The sequence below is a fragment of the Geotrypetes seraphini genome, chromosome 13, assembly GCF_902459505.1.
Source record: "Geotrypetes seraphini chromosome 13, aGeoSer1.1, whole genome shotgun sequence".
Taxonomy (NCBI): Eukaryota; Metazoa; Chordata; class Amphibia; order Gymnophiona; family Dermophiidae; genus Geotrypetes; species Geotrypetes seraphini.
This window is the reverse complement of record NC_047096.1, coordinates 82,011,403-82,038,097: the sequence shown is the minus strand read 5'-3', so window position 1 is coordinate 82,038,097 and position 26,695 is coordinate 82,011,403. Positions and strand designations below refer to the sequence as shown.

General features: G+C 43.3%; 2 protein-coding genes across 9 annotated transcripts in view; both read right to left on the bottom strand.

Annotated features, from left to right (window-relative positions):
- The window catches only part of LOC117347622 (inactive phospholipase C-like protein 2), a 100,420-nt gene extending 86,401 nt beyond the window's left edge, over positions 1-14,019 (bottom strand). For both annotated transcript variants that reach the window (XM_033918772.1, XM_033918774.1), the window contains exon 1: positions 13,201-14,019. In XM_033918772.1, coding sequence (XP_033774663.1) covers positions 13,201-13,260 — 60 coding nt within the window. In that variant the 5' untranslated portion in view covers positions 13,261-14,019. The remainder of the gene's footprint in view (positions 1-13,200) is intronic.
- Positions 14,020-21,099: 7,080 nt separating this feature from the next.
- Positions 21,100-26,695, bottom strand: part of GHDC (GH3 domain containing) — a 57,517-nt gene continuing 51,921 nt past the window's right edge. For all 7 annotated transcript variants that reach the window (XM_033918245.1, XM_033918246.1, XM_033918249.1 and 4 more), the window contains one exon: positions 21,100-22,073. In XM_033918245.1, the coding sequence (XP_033774136.1) occupies positions 21,867-22,073 (207 nt within the window). In that variant the 3' untranslated portion in view covers positions 21,100-21,866. The remainder of the gene's footprint in view (positions 22,074-26,695) is intronic.

The window sequence follows — 26,695 nt, the reverse complement described above, 5'->3', positions numbered from 1 at the left end:
CAAACAGACCCACTGGGTTTTCAGACTTTCCATAATAAATGTGCATGATAAATTTGCACAGTAGTCACTGCAGTTAATTGGATGCAGGGAGGGGGGGGGCAAAATCACACTTTCTGCCTCCAGATCTCACAAATAACTCAAAGAGTATCCCTCACCTGTAAGGAATTCTTATACCATTAAAACTGAAAAGTATTTCAAATATCACAAAGGGTATTCTTAAATTTTGATGTGCTCATAGATACTTCAACACTCTTGGCGTCTTTTTCAAACCAAGAGTGTCAGAGTCAGAGGACTCAGGCACCACACAAAAGAAAAAAAACAAACAAAAGAGACTTCTCATTTGGCTTCCTGATTTAGCTCTAGCAAAATACCGTCTGTGTTGAAGCCGAGATACACCAACTCAGATAAGTGATTTATCTTTGTCTGTGGAGAGCTATATGAACATTCTAATGCTAAGGGAAGCCTTAGCGCTCAATCTAAGCACCACTAGTGACCTCATATCACTGCACGGCGCCTTGTTGAAGTATCTAAGACCAATCAAAAATTAAGATTACCTTTTGTGATATTTGCAATATTTTTCAATTGTGATGGTATAAGAATTCCTTACAGGTGAGGGATACTGTTTCTGTTAACTATTTGTCTCCTAGCCCATCCCAAGCAATTGTTTGGACTTAAATCCCCTGTGTCTATTAGAAAAATCCAGATCTCACAAAGCTGCTGCATGACACTTTGGGCTAGGAAATATCCACCTGTACCCATTCTCTTCTGGCTCCTAATTTCAGGGAATGAGACTCCTGAAAAAAAAAAGAAAGATGAGGGACATAGCAGGGTAGCTTACCAGCCACCTCAGTTTTAAAGCAGCTGTTGCACATCTGTTCTCTAACCTAATTAGAAAAGCAGAAAGAAGAGAAAAATTATTCAATGCACAATAGCAAGGAAGACAGCCAGGACCTGACTAGTGTCTTTTTTCACAGTTTCAAATCTTAAATGCAAGGCAAACATCTATCTCCTGCTCATGCAGGTCACATCTGAGGTAATAACACACCACAATTTCCCTTTTCCCTGACCACATCATATGTTCCTCTTCAAAAAGCTCCAAACTGCTATGCACTACCAATATCATAGGGCTCCAAGCAGCTGTTACACTAAGAGCTCCCAGTCACATCAGCGATTCATGCATTCACTCATCTCCATAAGAATGTCTTGCACATATAAAGCACTTGGAGGAAAACACACAGAAATATAGTAAATTATGGCAGTCAATATCCCATCCACATTGCTAGGGATCCATCCCAGCAGCCAGCCAGAGGTTAGTCTTTTTGTCTTCCTTGTATATATTTCATCACAAAAGATTCACCCTTAGTTCCCTTCAGCACCCCACTTTTCCTAGCCTCAAATGCAGGGCTTTGTAATAATATAAATAATCTCCAGTGTAGATTTGGCTATGTGCGTTTCTGTTAGGACTTTTAATTAATTACAGAACTTGCAGCCTGCCAGACAGACTCAGCCATGCACATGTTTGTGTTAGCACCAGGAGTACACTTCTCCCTCCGTATTTGCCATTTTCTATTAAAAACCCATCATAAATATGGTGAAACTATGAATAACATGGTGAGAGACCTGGCCTGTTCCTGAAGGTGAGGCAAAATATGGTGAAGAAAGTGCTGGGAATCAACGATTTTCTCTGTAAACGCTTGGAATCAGTAATTTCTCTATGCAAGCTGACGTAACTTTAGGGGGAGGAGCCAGCAAGAAAAAAACGTGAATAATCGAAACCGCGATTGTTAAAACCTCGAATACGGAGGGAGACGTATAGTTGTACTTCTGCTGAAGAGAAAAAGAAAATGAGAAGTTACAGAGATGGAGGGAAGGTATTTGGGAGTTAGCTCAATAGTAAGCTGGTTAGGGTGTAGATGGAGTACTCATTTTTAAAAAATAAATAATCCAGTCACCACAAGAGAATCCTTAGCTACACTATACAAACTGTTCATTCATGCTGTTAATGCTTGAGTACCTGATTGTAAAACCGCTTAGATAACCTTGATAGGCGGTATATAAAATCCTAATAAAATTGAAACTTGAAACTTAGGTCACAGGTATAATAATAATAATAACTTTATTCTTTTATACCGTCATAACCAAAAGTTCTAGGCGGTTTACACTAAAAAGAGCTGGACAATCAGCGAAATACAATAAAACAGGAAAAAGTACAAATATTTATAAAATAGAATTTCAATAATAAAACTCACTAAGTATAAACTTATCGAACAAAATGGTCTTAATTAATTTCTGAAAACTGCAATAGGATAACATAGCTTGCTGAATACATTTACCTAACCAAGATTGTTGCCTACCAGCTTGAAATGCTAGGGTCCTATCTAAGAAGGTCTTATATCTACACCCATTAATTTTTGGATAAGCAAATAAGTAGAAGTTTCTAGTTTCTCTTGATGGTCTATGCAACACAAAATGAGGAAAAAGATAAGCTGGAGACAATCACGATATGAGCTTAAAGCAGATACGGGAAAATTTGAATAATACTCTTGCCTCCAAAGGCAGCCAATGAAGTAAACCATAATATGGTCATTCTTTTTTAAACCAAAAATAAATCGAACAGCTGTATTCTGAATGATCCTTAATTTCCTTAGAATTTTTTTGGGTGCTCCTAAATAGACTGCTCTGAAACTTATGATATAACATTGACCAACAAATTATGCACATGAGTAGCTAGGAACCAGTCTACTAACTGCAAACAGTAGAAGCCATAAAACCCCCCTAAAGAAGAAAGGGAATATGAGCCCTCATGTCCCTGTAGTTTTCTCTCTGCTAAATCTTAGAAGAGGTCCTGAGACGGACACTGGCAATGTCTGAGGCAGCAATCAGGTGAATCAAAAGCTTTGACAGAGCAGGGGATACAGAATCCTATGTGTTCTATCTGAAAGAAGATTAGCAAGGTAAGAACCTAATCTTTCATCAGTAGTAAAGACATAGTTGTACATACCAAAACAGCGGTACAATAGCTGACATACCAAAGCAGTGCCAGACGTCAAGGGAGGGATAGGTGAGCCTGCCCGCAGTACCGAGGCCCCAAAAACAGAATCCTCTCGAGACGCCACATCTACTATAGAATCTCTTAAAAGTGTAGAGCGTAGACCAAGTCAAGGGTCAAGTCAAGGAATAGGGTCGCTAGGGTATAGACTTGAAGGAGCGGGTCAGTAGAGTGGCTGTATGATTAAGGGGGTCAGTAGACTTAAAGGGGTGGGTCAATAGAGTGGGCAGACTTGATGGGCTATAGCCCTTATCTGCCATCATCTTTCTATGTTTCAAGTAGCTGTTCTACAAATTTCATTAAGCGAAATAGCCTGGGACTCTGCCCAGGAAGCAGCCATACCTCTAGTTGAATGTGCTACGATTGAGATAAGGGGCTGTTTACCGTAGGCAATGTAGGCAAATGAAACTGCCAAGCAAATACATCTGGCAATCTAAGTCTTGGAAGCTGGCTTGCCTTGTCTCGAATGGCTGGTCAGCATAAAAAGGTGATTGGAGAGTCAGGAATCATTAGTTCTATCCAGATAGAGAAGTAGGGCTCTATGCACATCCAGCCTCTGCAAAATGTGGTCCTGTTTTTCTGAACCTGTAGGATGAAATGCGGGTAAACAAATCTCTTGATTGATATGAAAGGCAGATACCACCTTTAGTAGAAAGACAGGAACCGTCCGCAGAAAAACACCTGACTGTGTAAACCAGAGAAAGGGTTCTCTACAGTAGTGGTTCCCAACCCTGTCCTGGAGGAACACCAGGCCAATTGGGTTTTCAGGCTAGCCCTAATGAATATGCATGAAGCAAATTTGCATGCCTATCACTTCCATCATATGCAAATCTCTCTCATGCATATTCATTAGGGCTAGCCTGAAAACCCGATTGGCCTGGTGTTCCTCCAGGACAGGGTTGGGAATCACTGCTCTACAGGAAAGGGCCCACAACTCGTGAGATCTGCCTTGCTGAGACAATGGCAACCATAAGAACATAAGAATTGCCACTGCTGGATCAGACCAGTGGTCCTTCGTGCCCAGCAGTCCACTCATGCAGCGGCCCCCAGGTCAAAGACCAGTGCTCTAAATGAGTCCAGCCTCACCTGCGCACGTTCCAGTTTAGCAGGAACTTGTCCAACTTTATCTTGAATCCCTGGAGTCTTAACTGTAAGATTCATGAGGGACATGTCCAGCAGGGGCTCATATGAAGCCTGAGATAGGCCCTTCAGAACCATATTAGGGTCCCAAGATGCGAACGGCCTGTGCAACGGAAGTCATTGCAATCCGAGTGCCCCCTTTAAAAACCGAATGACATCTGGTTGAGGCGCTAATTACTGCATGCCTCTATGGGCCCTAAAACACGAAAGACCAGCTACCTGCACCTTGAGGTATGAACCTGCTAGGTCCTTTTCAACACCGGCCTGTAGGAATGCTAGAATCACTAGGATAGAAGCCTTCTCAAGCTGAACCTGCTCCTTGGTGCATCCTAACTAGAAAGATTTCCAGGTCTTCACATAAGCCGAAAATGTTGCAGGCTTCTTTGCTATAAGGAGAGTCGTAACAACAACCTCTGAGTAACCATTATAAATTAGGGCCATGCACTCAAGAGCCATGCCGTAAGACCAAAGCACTCTGGATTCTCCATGGAAACTGGGCCTTGACAGAGGAGCCCTAAATTAACTGACAGTTTGAGACACCTGCCTCTTTGCAGATGCACCAAATCCATATACCAAGGCCAGTGGAACCAGCCCAGAGCTACTAAAATCACCAGCCCCCTGATGGTTCACTATTATACAGATGATCCGACCCATCTTGGCCCACAGAGAAAACACATAGAGCCGAAGACTGGAGGGCCAGGGTTGAGTGAATGTGTCCAGTCCTGCACTGCATTTCCAGGTTCAGTCCTTCGACTGTAGCAGTTTCATAGTTTATTAAAATTTTGATTAAACACAAATCATAAAATCTGAAGCATTGTACAAGTAAATAAGATATTAATAAAAGGGAAACAAACTCCAAATCACAAACGGGACTGAATGAAGACCATACATTAAACAAAGGGAAAAGCTTGCATACAAAAGGAGAGGAGGGAGAACTACAATATTGTAAAGGAAAGAAGACACTAATGGAAAAAAACCAAGGCGGGAGGAGGCAGAGGAAAAATAGCAACAAAAAGTAGAAAGAAAAAAGTTAACTTATAAGCGTCCTTGAAAAGGAAGCATTTTAAACTACCCTTAAATTTGTCAATATTTTGTTCAGCTCTGATATAAGATGGAAGTGAGTTCCAGATCAAAGATGCTGTGACATAAAAGATGGAGGCCCGACAGGTGACGATAATTTTTAATGAGGGTACATGAAATGTTTGTTGAGAAGCAAATCTTAAGACTCTGGGAGGATCATAGGGAATCAGTAGTTGGTCTAAGAATGCTGGTTTTTCGTTGGTTGGCAAGGGAAGAGCCTTCAGACAGACTTCACTGAGGGGTCCTTTTTCAAGTGAGCCCTTACATGCATTTTCCCCACATGCAAGGGCCATTTTCCCACAGCCGATTTTCTATTTTTTTAACTAGCACACAGTCATTAACAAAAATTAGCAAAAATTTCCATTTGTAGGAAATAAGGGCTGGATTCTGTATAGGATGCCCAGTCTCAGCAGCTGCCTAAGTGGCTCTTGAGAATCACACAGGCGCCAGTTAGAGTTGCATTGCTGCTGAGCTGATCGCTGCAAGGGAATCTCCCTGTGGTGATCAGTTTAGTGGCAGGGAACCTGTCCCCTCTGCAAACTTGAGTCAGTAGAAGAGATGCAAAATGGTGGGCCTTTCCCTTCCTGGTACATTCTGGAATGCACCGGGAAGGGGCCTAAGGCCCTGGATCCTAGGCCTCCTTCCCAGTGCATACTATGGGAGGGGCCTTAGGCATCTGAGCCAATCAGGGTCTTAGGCCCCTCCCAGTGCATCCCAAAAAGCACCAGGAAGGGGAAGGCCAGCCATTTTGCAGTGGCAGGCCTGCCAGTAGGAGGGACTGGACATCCCTCTTGCCAGTCATCAGATTCAGGTACGGGGGCATTTGGAGGGTGGCAGGGGGATCTTGGGGTGTCAGAGATGGAGTCAGGGAGTGTTGGGGTGGAGTTGGGGAGTGTTTGTGGGGCTTCGGGGGATAATGGGGCTAGCGGCAGGAGGGAGTGGGCATGTCTCCTGCTGCAGACATTCAGGGGGGGCTTCGGGGTTCTAGCAGGAGCTAGTGGGCATCCCTCCTGCCGGTGGATGTTGGGGGGGGGGGGGGGTAGCAACAGGAGGGAATGGGCATCCCTCCTGATGATGGATGTCTTGACGGACATTCAGGGGGGTTTCGGGGGTTCCGACCGACTTTGCGGGGGACCAGGTTCCCTGCTATAGCCGCTAAACCGATCATGGTGGGGAGATTCCCTTGCCATGATCAGCTTAATGGCTGCGTCTATTTGAAATGTACACCAGCATTTTGCTGGCCCACATTTCAGGTGCCCATCGTGGCCTTAGGGAGATGCCTAGGGCTGCTTAAGCTCACCTAAGGCCACTTCCAGGCAAAACTACACCCCCACCCAGCCTTGGGTGAACTTAAGCAGCCTTACGTGCCTCCCTAGGCTGGCAAAAATGCATGCGATGTAGGTGGCCAGCCTTGGGATGTTGTGTTTTTTTTAAACATTCATCCCAATTGGCTGATTAGGCTGCCTACAATTGTTAGGACCCAAATGTTGGGATATTAGAATCACCTGCTCTGGCAACTCTAAACCTCTCTTTTGCTATGTTTTTTCCAGAGGTCAATTTTTATAAAGTAAAAATACCAGAAACTCACTCAAACATAAGAGCTGAGACCAGAAATAAGATGAAATAATTAAGCTGATTTATCAAAAGCATAAATTTGATAATTACAAAGGAAAATTATTTACATACCGAGAATCTGCATCACTGGAGGCTTTATAAACAAATCACAACTTCATTGCAGTAAACCTCTACTCTAAACCCTACCTCTTAATTCTATGTCTATCTAATTCCTAAGTGAATCAGTTTCTTCTATGGCTACAACTAAATTCTATATCAAATCAAAGGAAACCTATGCTTTACCCAAGTGTTTCTCTGTAACAACTTAGAATCCTGCAGATGAGGAAGGGATCCAAATCTGGATCCAGCCTCTCCAACCACAGCAGCTTTTATGCACTAATTTAGGCCATGTGATGGGTTTTAATTCCCAAACTTTCCTTTAGACATGTCTTCTGGGCTCATGTTCTGTGTCCAAGTTCACAGAGGGTGGATTATTGAGTACACAATCCTAGCTAATCATCATCATCCAGCATTGGTCACCCTTTCCCACAACAACCTGTGATTGGGTGATTTGTGTCAACTCCCATTATCCCTATTCCAGAATAACTGCTCAGTCCAGCACAGGTCTAGGTCATCTCAACCCAGACTTCTGGGGGGGGGGATGGGATGTGACTCGGCTTATCTTGTTATTTGTAATGTAATGTAATGTAATTTATTTCTTATATACCGCTACATCCGTTAGGTTCTAAGCGGTTTACAGAAAATATACATTAAGATTAGAAATAAGAAAGGTACTTGAAAAATTTCTTTCTTCTCTGCATGGTACCATCTTCTGTCCAACCCAAACACATGATCAATTGCCAATCATTATCAGCCAGGTAGCAAAAGCCTTGCTGGACTGACATATCTAATTATGAAACCAGGATCTATTGTGTTACAGAGAAAGAGCAAAACATCTTCATATCCTTCATTTTGATTCTCTCTATATCCCCTATCTTGCTATTCCCAAACATACTAATAAAATGATATTAGCAGTTCCTTACACAATCGGGACACCATTTATAGAATTTGTCCCTAAGAGTTCATGCGTTAATCCTGGATTATCTATTAGCGCAGAAATACCCACTCTCTGTCCCTCTGACACATCCCTCCACGAAAACATTTTGAAAATCATTTTGTGCACAGTTTGCACATACTGTTGCCAAATGTACCACAGGATGCCTGAGTGCATCCCGTGCCATCCCTGTGGTAAGTGTGTGCTAGAGCTTACTGCAGTTTACTAAAAGGACCCCAGAATTATTTATGCATGAAGAGTAATGGATTGGGGAGATGTGGAAAATGCTGCCTAGCTGGTAAACACAATGGACAGAATGAGGAAGCCAGTTGAGCAACTAAACATAGTATTTATTATACAAATTTATCTTAAAAATCTAAGCAGATTACAAATAACATAGACAATAATATACCATACAAGTAAAATGATAAATACAGTACTGAAAACCTGAAAATCAGCAGCAGAGCTAACCATAGCAGACATACAAACAGAGCTTGCTGATCATCCAAAGTGTCCAGTGGATACTGCTGGGTCTGATGCTATCTTGATCATGATTAGTGATGGAGGCTTAGACTGTTGCATTACATATCATTTGCTTTAACCAAATTTGTTAAAACCTCATTTTTTGTTTAACCCAGAGATGGAGCAACAAACCCCTGTGGATAATGCACATTAAAGCAATACACTTTTTTGAAGAGTCTTGACATGGCCATATTTTGGCAATGATGCCTACTCCAGCAGTCCATCAGCCTTGAGGACAGTGGAGTGAAAAGAAAATTGTATATGCATTTGATGGTGAGAAATATCACAGAGCACTCAGGAGGACAGCAGGCTGAATGCAGGAGTATGCAAGTAGTGAGGGAGAGGAGACAGAGACAAAGAAATGTTCATTTGATTGGTTGCAAAACACACTCAGGCTCAAATGACCTAAGACCACTCACCTATCTTTTGCAGCCAATCAAATGAACCTTTTCTTGTCTTCTACTCTCCCTCTTGCACGCTCCTGTGTTTTGTTTTCCCGAGTGCCCTGTGCTAGTGAAATTGAAGCATTTAGGATTAGCGGGGGAGGTTTTACATTGGTTCGCATCATATCTAAAAGATAGAGCTTTGCGAGTAAGGCGTGGGCAATCTGTCTCCAGAATTGTGGAGGTTAAAAGGGGAGTACCTTGGGGTTCTGCTCTTTCTGCAATCCTGTTTAATATTTATATGTCTACTTTGGGGGCAAAGTTTCAGGAGATGGGAGTGCAATATCGAATATATGCCGATGATATATATATATATTTTTTTTTTCCGGTGAGCGATTCACCCACTGCTGATTGTGGGGTGGATGGATGATCATGATCTGAAATTAAATGTTAATAAAATAGAGGTGATGGTGGTAAAAAGTCAAAGTGATAACTTTGAATTAGAAAGTATCAATGTGATGGGTGAGAAACTGTTAGTTAAAAAAGAGATGACGGCATTGGGAGTATGTTTGGATAGTTGTTTGTCTATGGAAAAACAAATACTGAAAACGATTTGGATAGGATATATGCAATTACAATTGTTATATAGATTAAAACCTATGCTACCAGCTTATGATTTCCGTAGTGTGGATTATTGCAATTCTCTTTATTTGGGAGTTACTAAAGTGAAGATGAGGGCACTGCAGATGTTAGTTAACTCTGCAGCAAGATTGATTACTGGGGTTTCAAGAATGACTCATATAACCCCAGTGTCGAAACAACTGCAGAAGAGAGTACAGTTTAAGATTCTCTCAATCATACAGCAAACCTTATATCACGTTTCCCCAAGGGCACTAAAGGAGTTTTTTGAAATCTATCAACCCAGAAAATGTTTGAGATCTGAAAATAGCATGAAGTTGAATTTGGAGGGGAAGATGTTAGTCTCTCATGTTAAGATTGGGGCAAAAATGCTGTCTGTAGCAGGTGCCAAGCTTTGGAATGCGCTGCCTGGTATTCTGCGATTTTGTGATGGGAGACTGAACTTTAAGAAAATGTTAAAAACGCAATTATTTGTTAATGCCTTTATGTGCTAATGCTATTTGCTGCTGAAGCCTTACCATCCTGTAAATACTTTTATGGGATTTTGTCTTTTCATCTTGTTGGATGAATTTGAAAAAAGGTTTTAATAATGATACTGTTAGTTAATTTTTTATTGTGTTTGTTCTGTCGAAATGTGTTTTAGTATTTTTAATATGTATGCATGTAATTTTGTAAACCGCATAGTATTTATGCGGTATATAATTTAAAAAATAAATATATATATTACAAATACAACCAATGTATGCATGTACAATTTTTCTTGAACTCCATTGCCCTCAAGGTTGATGGGATGCCTAATGTAGGCATCATCACTGAAACCTAGTCATGTCAAATCTGTTCAATAAAGTGTGTTGCTATCCCACTCTCAGTCAGGGGACCCCAAGATCTGTCCTGGGACCTTTTCTTTTCTCCATCTATATTCATTCCCTTGGTGCTCTGATCTCGCATGGTTTTCAATATCACCTCTATGGTGAGGACTCCCAGATCTACTTCTCTACACAAATCTAAGCCCGAGTCAGCCTGCCTGACATTGCTGCCTGGATGTCCCACCACCACTTAAATCTGAACATGGCCAAGATTGAGCTACTTATCCTTCCAACTAAACCTACCTCTCCTCCACCCCCACTCTCTATATCAGTAGATAACACTCTCATCCTCCCTGTCTCATCAGCTCGTAACCTCAGGGTCATCTTTGACTTCTCTCTCTCTTTACATATCTAAAAGACCATCAAAACCTGTCGTTTCTTTTTCTATGTCACCAAAATCTGATCCTTACTCTGAGCACACTACCAGTACCCTTATCTACACCCTTATCACCTCTTGCCTAGCTACTGCAATTTGCTTCTCACAGGTCTTCCATGTAACCATTTCTCTCCTCTGTTAAAAATTCTGCTGCACGACTTATATTGTGGCAGTCGCTATGCTCACATCACCCCTCTACTCAAGTGACTTCATTGGCTCCCTATCTATTTCTGTATTCAGTTCAAACTCCTCTTACTGACTTACAAGTGCATTTACTCTGCAGCTTCTAATCTCTCGCTATATTCCTCTCCAGGAACTAAATGGGAAACTCTCTGTTAATCTGTACCATTGTCATCCACTGCCAACTGTAGACTACGTTCCTTCTCTCTTGCTGCCTGAGTCCAGTGGCATAATAAGGGGGGTGGGATCCACTCCAGGCACAGTCTTCTTTGGGGTGCTGGCACCCCTCCCCCCTCCTTCCTACTCCTCCCCTCATATCTTTTTAACTTCAGCAGGAGCAGTCACGAACTTGTTGCCCACATCAACTTTGGTGCTCTCTCTGAGACCCGCAGCTAGGAAGTGACATCAGAGAGAACGCTGAAGCAGACGCGGGCAGCCAATTCATGGTTGCTCATGCCAAAGTTGAAAAGATATGGGAAAAAGATATGTGTGCACAGCAGGGGTGGGCAGGGAAAAGGGGGCGCCACTTATGCTCACTATGCCACTGCCTGAGTCAGTATGTCAAGCGCCATGCCTACTTGTTTGAGGTTGCTTTGAACTCCTAGCCCCCACTTGCTTAAAAAGCACTCATGCCTGAGAAACTCCCTAACCCCCTACTTGAATGTTTTAATGTACAGTGCTGTGTACGTCTTGCAGCACTATAGAAATAAGTAGTAGTAGTAGTTGTAGCAGTTTTACTGTCTTGAATTCTTCGTTTTGTTGTATTTCACTCCTCCTCCTTTGCTGCCACATATTTTTTATTTATTTATATTTTATTTTAAAAATTTCTATACTAGTTATACCTAAACGGTTTACATATCTTTACATACACAATTTAATAAAACAAAATAAAAACAAGCATAAACAAATAATTCTCAGGAAATCACATAAAATATCCAGTAAGAAAACCACAAAAATCAATATAATTGACTGTATCATGATACTAAAATCTGCAACAGAACAAATACTAGGACTGCACATTCATCAGTAAGCATGTGGATTGCTGGTGTGCCTTAAAACAATATAGTTGATTTAATGAACACTAACTTATAAAATAACATGCATTAAGTCAGAAATTACTGTGCTCCTTTTACAAAGCCACGCTAGCGGTTTAGTGCGCGCAACTTTTAATCACACGCTAACCCCCGTGCTGGCCGAAAAACTACTGCCTGCTCAAGAAGAGGCAGTAGCAGCTAGCGTGCGCTATTATGCGTGTTAAACCACTAGCGCAGCTTTGTAAAAGGAGCCCATAGTAACATAGTAGATGACGGCAGATAAAGACCCGAATGGTCCATCTAGTGTGCCCAACCTGATTCAATTTAAATTTAAACAATTTTTTTTTCTTCTTAGCTATTTCAGGGCAAGCTCTACCTGGTACTGTGCTTGGGTTCCAACTGCTGAAATCTCCATCAAAACCTACTCCCGCCCATCCTCCCCCAAACGGCCATATACAGACACAGACCATGCAAGTTTGCCCAGCACTGGCCTTAATTCTTCAATATTTATTATTATTTTCTGATTCTAGATCCTCTGTGTTCATCTCACGCTTTTTTGAACTCCGTCACCCTTTTCTTCTTTCGGGAGTGCATTCTAGGCATCCACCACCCTCTCCATAAAGAAGAATTTCATTACATTGTTATTGAGTCTACCACATGTCAACCTCAAATTATGTCCTTTGGTTTTACCATTTTCCTTTCTCTGGAAAAGATTTTGTACTACGTTAATACTTTTCAAGTATTTGAATGTCTGAATAATTTCTCCCCCGTCACTCCTTTCCTCTAAAGTATACCTATTCAGGGCTTCCAGTCTCTCCTCATACCATTTTCATCACCCTCCTCTGGACCGCTTTTGGGTTAAATTTCTATTAAATGAATATATGAAATTAAGAAAACTTTAGCAAACAAAGAAAACCAGGAAAAAATGTTTTCTTTTGCTTGAGCAAATCCCTAGTAAATACCCCAGAGAGGGTGGTAAAAATGAATCAATCAAGGGAGCTTCAAACCAACAAAATGATCAAGAGTTTGGAAAATGAATTGCCATCTCCGGATCAGACCCTGGGTCCATCAAGTCCAGTGATCCGCACACGCCAAGGGCATCTAGTCTAAGGGTGGATTCTGCCATTACTTCCTCTGGGAGAACATTCCAGGGACCCAAAAGTCCAGTAGGAAGACTGACTAGAAGCAGTTAAAGAAGAAGAAGAGCTGAAGGTCATCGGGGGAAGAAAACCTAGTCACAGGATAATGTTTCAATGAGGGAAAGCCAACCTTGAGGCACACAAGGCCTGTGACATGAACGAGCCAGAGGCTGAAAACTCCTACCTTCATGATGCCGGCCGCGCGGCCGCTCCGAGGACGCTCGTCTCCCAGCGCAGCCGCCATGGGCCCGCCGCGCTCTCCTAACGGGACGTCCTCCTCGCGCCGCTGCGCTCGCGGGAGCGAGCGTCCGCGCGCCTCTCCCTCGCAGCTGCGGGAAAGGCCAGTTGCGCCGGGGAGCCTCCTCCCCGCTAACGGCCACCTTTCTCTCTCCCCAGAAGTCCTCGTAACCGTTCCAGAACAAAAGAGGTGTCAAAAATGCTTACTTGCTGCTTCTCTCCTGTCCTTTTAAAAGAAAACCCAGCCTTTCTAGCTCCTCTTTCTCCTAGACAAGAAATCGAGTCATTTCATGATGTCATCCTAGGAGCACTAGATGGGACCCACTGAGTCCAAAAATTGGAACATGAAATAAGAATAACATACTCAAACTCCTTTTTCTGTCCAGCAAACATCGACAATTGCACAGACCTTGGGAAACTGGACTTAGCACTGAGACTCATTCGAACCCCATGAAGCTACATTAAGAGGTTATGGCTCGCTGCCAACATGACACTCTCACGCGCACACCTACCCAGACCCTCGGGGACATTCTGCCGGTCACCCGGAAGCGGGAGCGGCCAACACAGAGCCGGATCGGATCTGAGCCAGGTCGGGGACAGCAGCCGCCATCTTCCGATGCTCTGCACAGTGTGGCACCTCCCTCACCTGCAGCAAGCTATACCAGTGAAGGGGACAAGTTGTGAATGTGCCTACTTCATTTGTTATTGCTCCAGAACCCCCCCTCCCCCAATCTCCCCAGTGTCCCTCTGTGACTATGTGAATGCATAGGAAAGATCCTTGGCTAGGTCTTGATTGATGCATGGTGGAAAAGAAGAACACGTCTTCTTTCTGCTGAGCGCAGGCCACGCCCTCCTCTGCATCACATCTGGCATCTTTGGGACCCACCCTACCTTGCCCCACAACATCTGCGGCCGAACGGACCTGAAGCCGCATCGCCCTTCACAGGCAGCCCCAAATTGAGGTCCCGGCTTCCCATCCCACCAGCTACACCCACAATGGCTACCCTACCTTCATTACCTCTGCCCTACCCCACAGACCACTACCTTGGGTGGTATCCTCCTCACCTCAGTCAGCTAGCTAATTGCAGAAACCCTTTTATTGAAGAAGATGGGTAAAAAAAAAAAAAGATGAGGAATATCGTACTTTTCAGCAGGAATTGACAGAGGAATTCGCCTCTGTGGAGAGAGCAGGTTCTGCAGTGTCTAATATGCAATGATAAAATTGCATCGATGAAACCGTCAAATATAAAGCAGCACTTCAACCACACGCCCTACTACATTTGCATCAAAATATCCTGTGGGGGACAGCAGGAAGAAAGCATGTCAAAAGCTACTGTGCAAGCTAGTCAGCAGCAACTCCGTGTTTGGACCCAACAAGGTGACTGGAATTCGGCTAGCTTTTCTGGTGCTTTAGCAATTGTGAGAAATGGAAAGCCATTCACAGATGGGGAGTATGCGAAAACATTCATGCTTGATGTTGCCAATGAACTTTTTGATGACTTTTCGGATAAAGAAAAGATAATCAAATGAATAAAAGACATGCCTCTGTCGGCAAGAACTGTTCATGATCGTACCATCATGATGGCAAATCAAATTGAGGCAACACAAGTGAAGGATATAAATGCAGCACCATTCTTTTCTCTCGCTTTGGATGAGTCAACAGACGTAAGCCATTTATCCCAGTTCAGCGTGATTGCAAGGTATGCTGTCGGTGACACACTACGTGAGGAAAGTCTTGCTGTTTTGCCTATGAAAGGGACAAGAGGGGAGGATTTATTCAAGTCTTTCACTGAGCTCGCTAAAGAACAAAATCTACCAATGGAGAAACTTATTTCGGTGTGTACTGATGGTGCTCCGTGCATGGTGGGGAAAAACAGGATTCGTAGCGCTTCTTCGTGAACGTGAAGAGACACCCATCCTAAGTTTTCACTGCATCTTACATCAGGAGGCGCTTTGTGCTCAGATGTGTGGCGAGCAGCTTAGGGAGGTGATGTGGTTCATAGTCTTAAGCGCATGAGACAGACGTGCGCTGATAAACGAGCACCGACAATTCAGCGCTGGACTTCATTGCGCCAAAGAAAAAGCTTTCTTTAAAGGGCTCCGACGGGAGGGTTTGGTGGGAACCCCCCACTTTACTTAATAGTGATCGTGCTGGCATTGGGGGGCATTTGGGGGGGTTGTAACCCCACATTATACTGTAAACTCAACTTTTTCTCTTTTTTAGGTAAAAAGTTAAGTTTTCAGTATAATGTGGATAACTTGACCGATTTAGACATGTCATACAATTATAACCACAAAAATATGTCATAAAATGTAATTCTAAACTCAAGACTCCAGACGAAAAGCAGACTATAGAAAAGAAACCAGAAAAGACCAAACCCATAGTACTAAGATCCAAATGCTAAAATCGGACATGTCCATTACGAAGAGACGTGTGGATCACCGCTAATTATAATGAGTGAGTCTTTAAAATATGAGATGGTAACGAATAGCCAAACTTTGTGGACGGAAGAGACAAATACTAGAGCCAAAACCAGAGCACCATAATGAAACTTGAATGGAAATATGGATACCTATTTATACTTTTGAGTAAAACTGTGATAGAAAAGAATAAATAATGTGTAAACTAAAAACCAAGAACAACATATTGTAACACCGAACTCAGAATTAATGAAATAACATGCTAAAAGAAAGAACTTACCCCCCCCCCCCTAAAATATGCTGTTTACAAACAGTATGCCTAGACTATATAGACCTAAACAGGGCAAAAGTAAATGTATGGGAAATGAACAGCTGATAATACAGAGTGTATCTTGAAAACATAAGCCGATAGTAGCTCAAAGACAAGCTGACCAGGTAGATGAAAAGTGAACCTGGGAAAAATCTAAATTATTGTACAAATGAGCTTCTATTAAAACCAAAGCATTCGGGAAAGTAAAAAAGGGAGAGTAAAATGGACTTACCAAAAAGGTCTCTGCACTGATGAAATAAACTCGTACGCAGAATAAATGTCAACACGCGACAGTGGGGCTATGATATTTGATCCGTTGAAAGAGGCGCCAAAAAAGTGTCGGCAGTGGATTGAATGCACACTGATAGGGGCATCGGGCTGTTAAAAAAGGCTGCTTTAATAAATAAATGAAAATACTGGTGAAAAACTAAATAAAAAACCAAAACCATGATAAAATGCCGAACCTGACTGCAAGTGGTAGTGAAAGTAGCATAAGGCACCCGTAGTACTGTTAGTGCCAGAGCTGCTTAGAATAAAGAACCATGCTGTACATGAGGAGAAAAAAAAGAAAGAATGAGGTGATAACATGTAAAGTGCTGGCCCCTCACTGCACCACTTGATAAAACTAAGGAGCGATGTTCTAGAGCAGGGGTTTCCCACACTTTTTGGGCTTGCGAGCCACTTTTAAAATGACCAAGTTAAAATGATCGAACATAAGAAGTTGCCTCCACTGGGTCAGACTGAGGTCCATCTCGCCCAGCGGTCCGCTCCCGCGGTGGCCCATCAGGTCTGCGACCTGTGAAGTGGTTTCTGACCACTTCTATAACCTACCTCAAGTTCTATCTGTACCCCTCTATCCCTTTATCCTCCAGGAACCTATCCAAACCCTCCTTGAACCCCTTGTACAGAGTTCTAAGCGCGATAAAAAATTTTTAAAAACCCACAAAGCACACTGTACGCAGAGAAAATGTTAATAATCATTCCTATTCCGGGTTTTTTCAAAGAGGTCAAAGCAGATGACTCTATGCACTGTCACCTCAGTAACAACCATACAAAAATAGACAAATACCCCCTCCCTTTTTACTAAACCACGATTGAGGCTTAGTAAAAGGGGACCATAGTGTAAAATATAGACAGCAGATATAAATTCAGACACATTTTGATCAGTAAATTTAAAATAAAATCATTTTTCCTACCTTGTTGTCTGGCGATTTCATGAGTCTCTGGTTGCACTTTCTTCTTCTGACTGTGCATCCAATCTTTCTTCCCTTCTTTCAGCCTATATGCTTCCTCTCCTCCTGACCTCATTCCCCTCCCCCCAACTTTTTCTTTCTCTCTTCATGCCCTTCCTTTTTTTCTGTTTCTCTTCTTACTTCTGTCTCCCTGCCTGCCCTCTTTCTTTCTCCTTGCCCTCCCCCAAGCCGCTGCCATTGGGAACAGGCTCCAAACCCGCCACCGCCCCAAGCTCTCCCTACTTCGGGACGACCAGCATTCCTCTCCCCAACGTCAATTCTGCCGTCGGAGAGGAAGGCTGATCGGCCCAAGATCACGATCAATTGGGAGAAATGCTGCCGGGTCCTGCCTTCGCGGAAACTGAAAGTAGGCAGGACCCGGCAGCAAGAAGAGCAAATGGTAAGCTTCACTGACCTGTCTCCTACCTTAGTCCGTAGCAAACGCACACTTTGGGGCTCTAACATGTGTGTGCCGGCTTCCATTCTCTTTCACCCCCCCCCCCCCGGACATAGCTTCCGGTTTCGGAGGGAAGAGAAAGGAAGCCGGCACGCACACGTTAGAGCACCGGAGCATAAGTTCGCTACGGGCTAAGGTGAAATCTCCAAGCCGGCTTTTTTTGTTGTTGCTTTTTAATGTTGAGTAGCAGCGGCAGCAGCAGAATTTAGCTAGACGGTCATCTAAATTACCCGGGCGGACCGCCTGGCTGAAAGGCCCTAGGGAGAACACTGGGACCACCACATGTGAAAAAAGTCCCCCTGGACAGCACAACCTCTCCAACATCTATCAGAAATCATGCGATAAAACTGATGAAGCTTAACAGGTGTAAGGTACCAGTGACAGTACATTTTGTAACTATTTTCTATGAGGTAATATGATACAGAAAGTTGAAAAAGCTGTTTATAACATCGCTGCCATGCCACCTGTTTCCCCCTCAGCCCCAAAACACCTTCCCAAGCATCCCTATAAGGGTCCTTAGGGCCCTCTCGTAACAAGAGGGCATGATAAAGCCGGGAGATACTCTCCTTGCCCGCCCAGAATGAAGAGCACGTTCCAGGAACGTCTCCCCCACACAGAGATCCCAAAATACTCTCCTATACAATAAAGTGTGTAATTGTGTATACACAAAGGTATCCCTAGTCGTAAGTCCATGTTCTTCGCTAAGAAGGTCAAAGGAAATAATCTCCCTGTCCTCCCAGACCTGACCCAAAGTACGAAGCCCTGCCCGCTAGAAAGCCTCGAGTAGTGCAAATAGGGGTGTGTAAAAAATAAACCCTATCCCGGAACATACTCTGATGCACATTATACCAAGTACGCAACACCACGGCTATGAAGGGATTATCGTGTCGAATTTGCTCACGTAAGGTTAATTTCAGCTAACTTTCAGCTTGGCGGTATACAAGAATAAAATTATTATTATCATTCTTCAATGTAATAATTACCTATGTACTATGATTCAGTACATTTTGTATGGATATATGTTTGTTTTACTCAGTATTTTTTTCCTTTGTTTTGACTGAGAATATCAAAAATTATAAAATTAATAAAGAATTTAAAAATAAAATAAATAAAAAGGGAAGTCTAATCCTGGGGATGGTGGAAGCCAGAACTTGTACTGCCCCAGGAACAGAAAAAGGTCACCAATTATTTACAATTAAGAGAGAAGTTAAAAGCTTGGTTGTTCCCAGGGCTGTGTGGATTAAGTTTTATTATGAAAGTTTGACCTATTATTTTTAAATTTATTAGCAGGTACTGTTTTATTGTATTTTAAATTGTGCAACATTTGCTGTATAACAGCAGTTATTAAGGGACTAAGTAGAATAGAATGAAAAGCACAGTTACTAACCAGTAACAGATGTTATCCAGGGACAGCAGGCAGATATTCTTACAGATGGGTGATGTCAACCACAGAGCCAGATAAGGACACTGCAAAAGTGTATTGTCATTTTAATTTCTTTAGAAGTTTTGAGACCACCTGTACTGTGAATGCACAAATGCCTTCCTGCCCAGTGTTGGCTCGCGAGATCATTAGTTCAATGAAAAAGCTAAGAAGCCTACTAGGCGAGGTGGAAGGGTTGTGAGAATATCTGCCTGTTGTCCCTGGATAACACCTGTTACAGTAAATAATTGTGCTTTATCCCAGGACAAGCAAGCAGCATATTCTCACAGATGGGACTCCCTTGCTACTTTGAAAGGGATGGAGGGAAGTTGGCATCTAAACAGAGACTACATTTTGTAGAACTGCTTGGCTGAATTGACTATCCCATCTGAAATGAGTCTTCAGAAGTAATGAGATGTGAAGGTATGAATTGAGGACCAAGTGGCCTCTTTACAAATGTCTTCAATAGGAGTGGAACAGAGAAAAGCCACTGAAGCTGCCATTGCTCTAATCTTATGCACTGCGACATGACCTTTGAATCCGAGCATAGCAAAAGGAGATACAGTCTGCTAACCATGTAGAGATTGTTCTCTTAGTTACAGGAGCTCCTAATTTGTAAGGATCAAAGAAGAGGAATAGTTGAGTTGAGGTTACATTTGAGCTGAGGGTCCGAGGCTTTGTCTGATTCAGGTAATAAGCCAAAGCAGAGTTTAATGTGTGGAGAGCAGCTTCACCAGGATGGGAATGTGATCATGGGAAGAAGATTGGCAGAACTATAGACTGGTTGAGATGTAATTCTGAAATTATTTTTGGTAGGGATTTGGGATGAGTACGAAGGACATGGTACTCTGTCATGGTAGAATGTTGTGTAAGATGTATCTGGAACTAGTGCTTGGAGCTCACTGATTCAGCATGCTGAAGTGATGCAGATTAAGACTACTACTTTCCATGTTAGATAGTTGAGTGATGAAGATGCCAGTGGCTCAAATGGTGGCTTCATTAAAGTTGAAAGTACAGCTTCGAGGTCCCAAGCAACTGGAGGAGGCTTGATTGGAGGTTTTGAATGTAACAGCATTTTCATAAATCTGGAAACCAGTCTGTGTGTAGCCAGAGGTTAATCATTGAGAGGAATGTGAAAAGCACTGATGGCACTGACGTGAACCCTCACATAAGTGGACTTTAGTTCAGAGTTGGAGTGATATAAGAGGAAGTCTAATACTAATGACAGAGGACATGTATCTGGAAGCAAGGTATGCTGGTTACACCATAGGGTGAAATAGGTTCACTTGAAATAACAGCACTGTGTGGATGGTTTCCTGGCAGCGTCTATGATAGCCGATACTGGAGCAGAGATATTGAATTGATTTTACTCGCTGGAAGAGAGGTACCAGGCTGTGAGAGCTATTGAACGTAGATTGGTGTGGGGGAGGGACCCCTCGTTCTGAGTCAGAAGAGTTGGGAAAATCTGCAGAGGTCTGGTTTCCTGGACACTGAGTTGAAGGAGAGGTAGGATCTGCAGGATCTTCAGGCATCGGCACGTCCTGTGGGTTGGTGTTGCGTGCCGGTGCCAGATCGGAGTAAGGGTTTGGGTGGGCGGGCGATGACAATTCTCGCCGGGAGGGGGGGCTCGAAAATCGACTCAACACTCGGTTTGCGAGACACAATTTGCTTGAGTGTTTTGCTTATCTTGTAAAACACTCACAAACCGCAGTTTGACTGTATAACTTCTTAGCTCCATGAATAACCAAGAACTGATATCTCACGAGCCAACACCGGGCAGGACGTCACTTGCATATGCATGGTATGGGCAGTTTTGAGACTTCTAAAGAAATTAAAGTGTTAGTATACTTTTGCACTGTCCATTCCATGCTCCGTGGATGACATCATTCATGTGTGATAATATGCTGTCTGCTTGTCCTGGGATAATGTGAGCATGCTTGGGTGAGATGTAGAAAGCAGGGGTAGAACAAGGCTGAAAGATCAAATAAATCAAGCGACACAGCAGGCAGGGAGAAGCTGGGTTATTTTATTTTACAGAAATAAAATATTAGAATAAAACATTCCCCCTCCCCTGACTGCTAAGATTTATACAAACTAAAAAGCCATGTTGCCTCAGGGGTCTAAATGACCTGCCTCTCTGTTTCTGATGGTTTGTAAAGGTCAGAGAGGAGATGGGATAAGGTGTAAAAGAAATACTCACCTGTCTGGAATGGGGGGAACTAAAGACACAAATAGAGAGAGTTATTCTGCACATGGTCATCCTTCTCTGGGCAGCCGCAGGATATCTCTTTGAAGTACAGAAATAACTGGGCAAGGCCTGATGGGGCTGTTTGTTTCTTTCTGCCTTTATCTATTATGTTTCTAGGCAAAATGCCCAGTTCTGCTGTAAAATAATGCCACATTTAGAATACAACTTGGCAGAAGCTCTCCTTGCAGTTTCACCCTATAACTGTGCTCTGCTCTACCTCCATCTTGAACTGTCACCAGCTGTTTCTAGAGCTCTAAGAGGGCTATGACACGTGGGTTCACTTGCACCACTTTTAGAACACCAGAGAGGGAAGTTAATATTACACTTGTGTTCTATTCTGACTGTCTTGCACTGTGATTCAAGCACGAAGAGGGATATCGCATTTATGGTTGCACAAAGTTGTTTCTCACACAGACATGTCAGCTGAGAATGCTCATGTATTCTCCACATAAGGTTTCTAAGGCATTACATACGGATTTGACTGGTGATAAAATTATAGCAGTGAGGCATTAGGAACTGCAGTTTTTAGGAAATGACTTTTCTCTGGATAAACTCCACTTCCTCCTTTCTTCTCAGGATCCGGAACATCTGGGAAGCACCTGATGTACTGATGTACTGATGGAGCTGCAGGAAAGCCTGAGGCTGGACGAGATGCACCCGGACAGGCCCAATACTCCCTTTAAAGCGGAACGATTTATACATTGGGCAAGCTTCCTGGAGGCACTGATCCAGCTGCAGAAATGGCAAAAGAAAAGCAGGTGTTTTACTGGGCATCCCAAGAGCTATTAGAAGGTAAACACAAGGTTCTTGCAAGTAGCAAAACACAAATACTTTGTTATGTACTATTCAAAAATCCTATATGCAACCTCACTCCCCAGTGTGTCTTTGATCCAAACTCTCAATCCTTTTGCCACTGTTGCTCATCATCTGCAGACTTGGAAGCTGTAACACTGAGAGACAATTTCAGTCCCTGCCTAAATAATAATAATAATAACTTTATTCTTGTATACTGCCACACCATATTAGTTCTAGGCGGTTTACATCAAGAGGACTGTTACAAAACAGTGATCATTACATATTATATGGTACAGCTGTGATATTCAAGTTACAAATCATTTTGGTCAATTAACATGTCACAATATCTATCCAGTAACACATTTATCAAATACATAAGTTTTCAATAACCTTCTAAAAGAATAGCATGACTGGGTTTGTGGCAACAGTGTATTCCACCATGTATTCGTTTATCCTGGAACTACTCCTGAAAAAGGTGAAAGCTAAATCCAAAAGATAAGGATCTTCTATTTCTCACACAACTGTTTTAATGTTATTCCAGGATCTGTTTGAGAGAGGATGCCAGGAATTTACCACCCATTCCATTTCTTGGGTACAAACCTCCATTCTACCGAAAAAAGTTCACTTAGGAAGGAGTGGCCTAGTGGTTAAAGCTACAGCCTCAAGCCCCACGCTGCTCCTTGTGACCCTGGGCAAGTCACTCAATCCTCCATTGCCCCAGCTACATTAGAATGTTTGTTAATTTGTTTATCCCCCCCGCCCTTATCCAGGGCGAGTTACACACTTACATACAAAATATAAAATTACATATAACAAACAAGTCGCATCAACGACAGACAGCACTATAACCAATAACCAGTGCAGACCATAGAGTACATCAGTGACCAGCACCCTGCAATCAACAGTCTCCACTCCTCCTCAATTAAACAATCTCAGACCCTATATTTCATCGGACAGAACAAGTGCCTTGAAAATCTGTATATTCTTCTGTTGACGAATATACTCAGGGAGGTTGTTCCATTCCCTGGGACCAATGCAACAGAAGATACTATCCCTGGATGACATTAACCTCAAATCCTGCACAGATGGAATTTGCAGATCAAAATGGTCACTAGACCGAAGCAATCGAGGCGGATCACATGGCAAGAAAAGCCAACTTATGCAGGCACATGAAAACATTAACCAGTAACTTAGAACTTATCCTGTCCTTTACCTTCAGCCAGTACAAACTTATGTAATAGTCCGTTACATGTAACCTGTAGCACTCACAAAACTGACCCTGGCACTAAGTACACCAGACTACAATAATCAAAAACTGATAATACCAACGTCTGCAGCACTATCCTAAACACAGGAGCCGCCAAATATGGCCTAAGTCCATTCACTAACCAGAGATGGAAGCACACTTTCTGAACTATTGCTAACACCTGCCCTCTCATGGTTAGTCCGGAGTCCACAAGCATGCTGAGATACTTCACCTCCCATCTCACCAACACTCTTTCCACCACTAGCTCATCAGAACCTAAAGATCTCGTAACACACAAAACCTTTGTCTTCAGAATTGTGAGCCCACCAGGACAGAAAGGGACAAATGAATGTAAAACCGCTTAGACAATCAAAAGGTGGTATATAAATAACTAAAATAAAATAAATAAACTTGTGCATTATTAATTCCTCTCAGGTAAATGTTTCCATCAGTGGCATAGTCATAGGTGGGCTCAGGCTCACCTTATGATGTGGTTGGGGGGATCCTCAAGTAGGGAATGACATGGGGAAAAAAATCTGTCCCCATTTCCGCGAGCTCAGTCCCTGTCCCTACCCCGTCCCGTGAGCTCGGGCCCTGTCCCCACAAACTGTCTGATCCCATCCGCACAAGCCTCAAATAGTTATGATTTTATATTCAACTTATTTTATTAAAGTATAAAAAGAAATATTCTGTACAATTGTCATTTTATAAACACAAATACAGAGCAAGGATCAACAAAACCCCCGTCTCCCCTCCCCTTCACAAATATCCCCTCCACAATCGAGAAAACTGAATAAGCCAAATTATTACAGAATGCTACACAGAAAAGTCATGCTAACAGAATACCGCAGTCACACGCGACAAGAATAGTGTTAGGGGAGTACAACTACCCCCGGTCAGAAAGAAGCTAAAACAGCACAGCCTGGGCTTAGTAGTCCCGTTATGTCCAACATATTTCAAATCTGATATATTCTAATCACAAAATAGAAAATCATTTTTTTTTACCTTTTGTTGTCTGGTCATTTTATTCTTCATATCGCATTGGTCTCGGGCTCTGGTGTCTGTTTCCATCTGTCTGCTCTTAACTTACTTGGCAGGTCTCCTGACCATTTGACATGTCTTAGTTCTCCTTGCTTACCATTCATCTTCCATCTCTGTATATATTTCTTTCCCCATATTCAGCAAGCATCTCCCTTCTCCGTCTCCTATATTTCCCTTTCTAGTATTCCACCTATGCCCATCTTCCTGCCTTCATCATTTCACCATTCTATGATCCCATCTCCTGTGTACAGTATCACTCCTCTATATCCCTATGCTCCGCCTGTCCAGCATCTTCCTTCTGCGTTCTTATTCTCCCCCATCTCTAGCCATCTTCTCTCTGTGTCCATATGGACCCTCCCATGTCTAGCATTACCCCTCTGTGTCCATACAATACCCCCATTCAGCTGCAGCATTCCCCTTTTTGTCCCTGTTCTTATGCTCCCATCCATGCCCACCATCATCCCTCTTTTTGTATATCTCCCTTTGTCCAGCTTCTCTCCTCTCTTACTCCCTTACACCAATCTGTTTCTCACACTCTCTCTTTCCTCCCTCCGTCCCTCATGTTCAATATTTCACTCACTCTTTCTTCATCTCCTTGGTTCAGCTTTTCTCTTTTTCTTTCCTTCTCTCTCTTCCTCCCTTCAGGTCCTGCACCTCTCTCCCTTCCTTCTAGCCTCTCCCTCTCTTGGGTCCAACACTTCTACCCTCTCTTCAGTGCCCAGCTGTGGGTCTGGCACTTCTCCCTTCCCTCCCCACATGGGCCCACTACCTGTTTCTCTTCCCTCCAATCTCCAGACCAGATCCAGAAACTGTATCCCTTCCCTTCAGCTGGTCCACGTCCAGCAGCCCAAGCAACTGCCTTCCCCCCTTTGCAGGGCAGCAACAGTCCCCCACTTGCGAGTCCAGCAGCCCCTCTCCCTCCCTCTCACGCATCCAACAGCCCCCCCCTTGCACCCTCCCGATGACTGGAAGTTACATCAGAAGGAGGGACTTGGTAGCAAGAAGGTTCCAGTCGGAACAACCCTGCATGCAGGAAGCATCTAACTGGCTGGTAGACCCGCTGCGGGAGGTGCAATTGGGCTGACCGAGCCAGGAAAGTCACAGGTTTTTTTTTGGGGGGGGGGGTTTGTCATCGGCCATCAGGAGGATGTGAGGATGGACCCATGAGAGGGAGGGAGGGGGGCTGATGGACTCATTAGGGGGGAACTGTTGCTGCACCCGCGAAGGGGGGAGGGGACTATTGGATGTGCAATCGCACCGAAGAGGGCTGCTGACTGGGAGGGGTGAGAAGGAAGCAGGAGGCAACTTGCGGCAGATAATTTACTGTGGGGACAAGGCCATTCACCACTCCATGAGTCGGTGAATGGCCTTGTCCCCGTACCCATGGCAATCAGTCTTTCCTCCCACCCCCTGTTCCTGTGGGTTACCTGCAGCTAGCAATGTCTATCCACAAGCCCCACCAGCTGAAAATTCCCTACAACCCTCCCTCCCTTATACGTTTTAAAGAGCAGCTCTTTGCCAACAACGACTGATATACACTGGCCCCACAGCCTTCCATCTGACAAAACTTTTCTTTCTGCATAGGCAGGAGTACATCAGAGGAAAGGCTGTGAGACGTTTGCGAGCAGACTATCAATCCCTACTCACTGACAGCGAAGAGCTGATGTTTAAAAGGTCAGCGGAGTGAATAGAGGAGTTTGAGAAACCAGATGATCTACAGTTGGGTAAGAAAGGGAAAGACTTTTCTGCTCACCTACCTTAGGGTCCAGGCCCACCTAAAACTGGGTACCTGGCTACACCCCTCTATCTTATCATCCCTTCCTCTAAGGCAGAGTTTCTCAACTTCTTCATGCCAAATACCCCCTAAGTCTAACAAATATCAACTGAGTACCCCTGCCCAAGCTACACCCCAGACTCCACCCCCATAAAACAGTTACTTACTGTAACAGGTGTTATCTGGGGACAGCAGGCAGATATTCTCACATGGGGGGGTGACGTCATCCATGGAGCACAGTACGGACAGTTTAAAAAGTGTACTGTCACTTTAAGTTTTGAGAATATGCGTGAGAATATACTGCCTGCTTGTCCTAGAATAATAATAGTACTAATTGTGATGCAATTTCTTCCATTCATTTTTCATATATATACAATATAATCTTATTAATACATAATGGAAACCACAAAATTAAGAAAAACACAAAAGCACACTACGCAGAGAAAATGTTATCATTTATATTTGGGGGGGTTTTCAAAGAGGTCAAGGCAAATGACT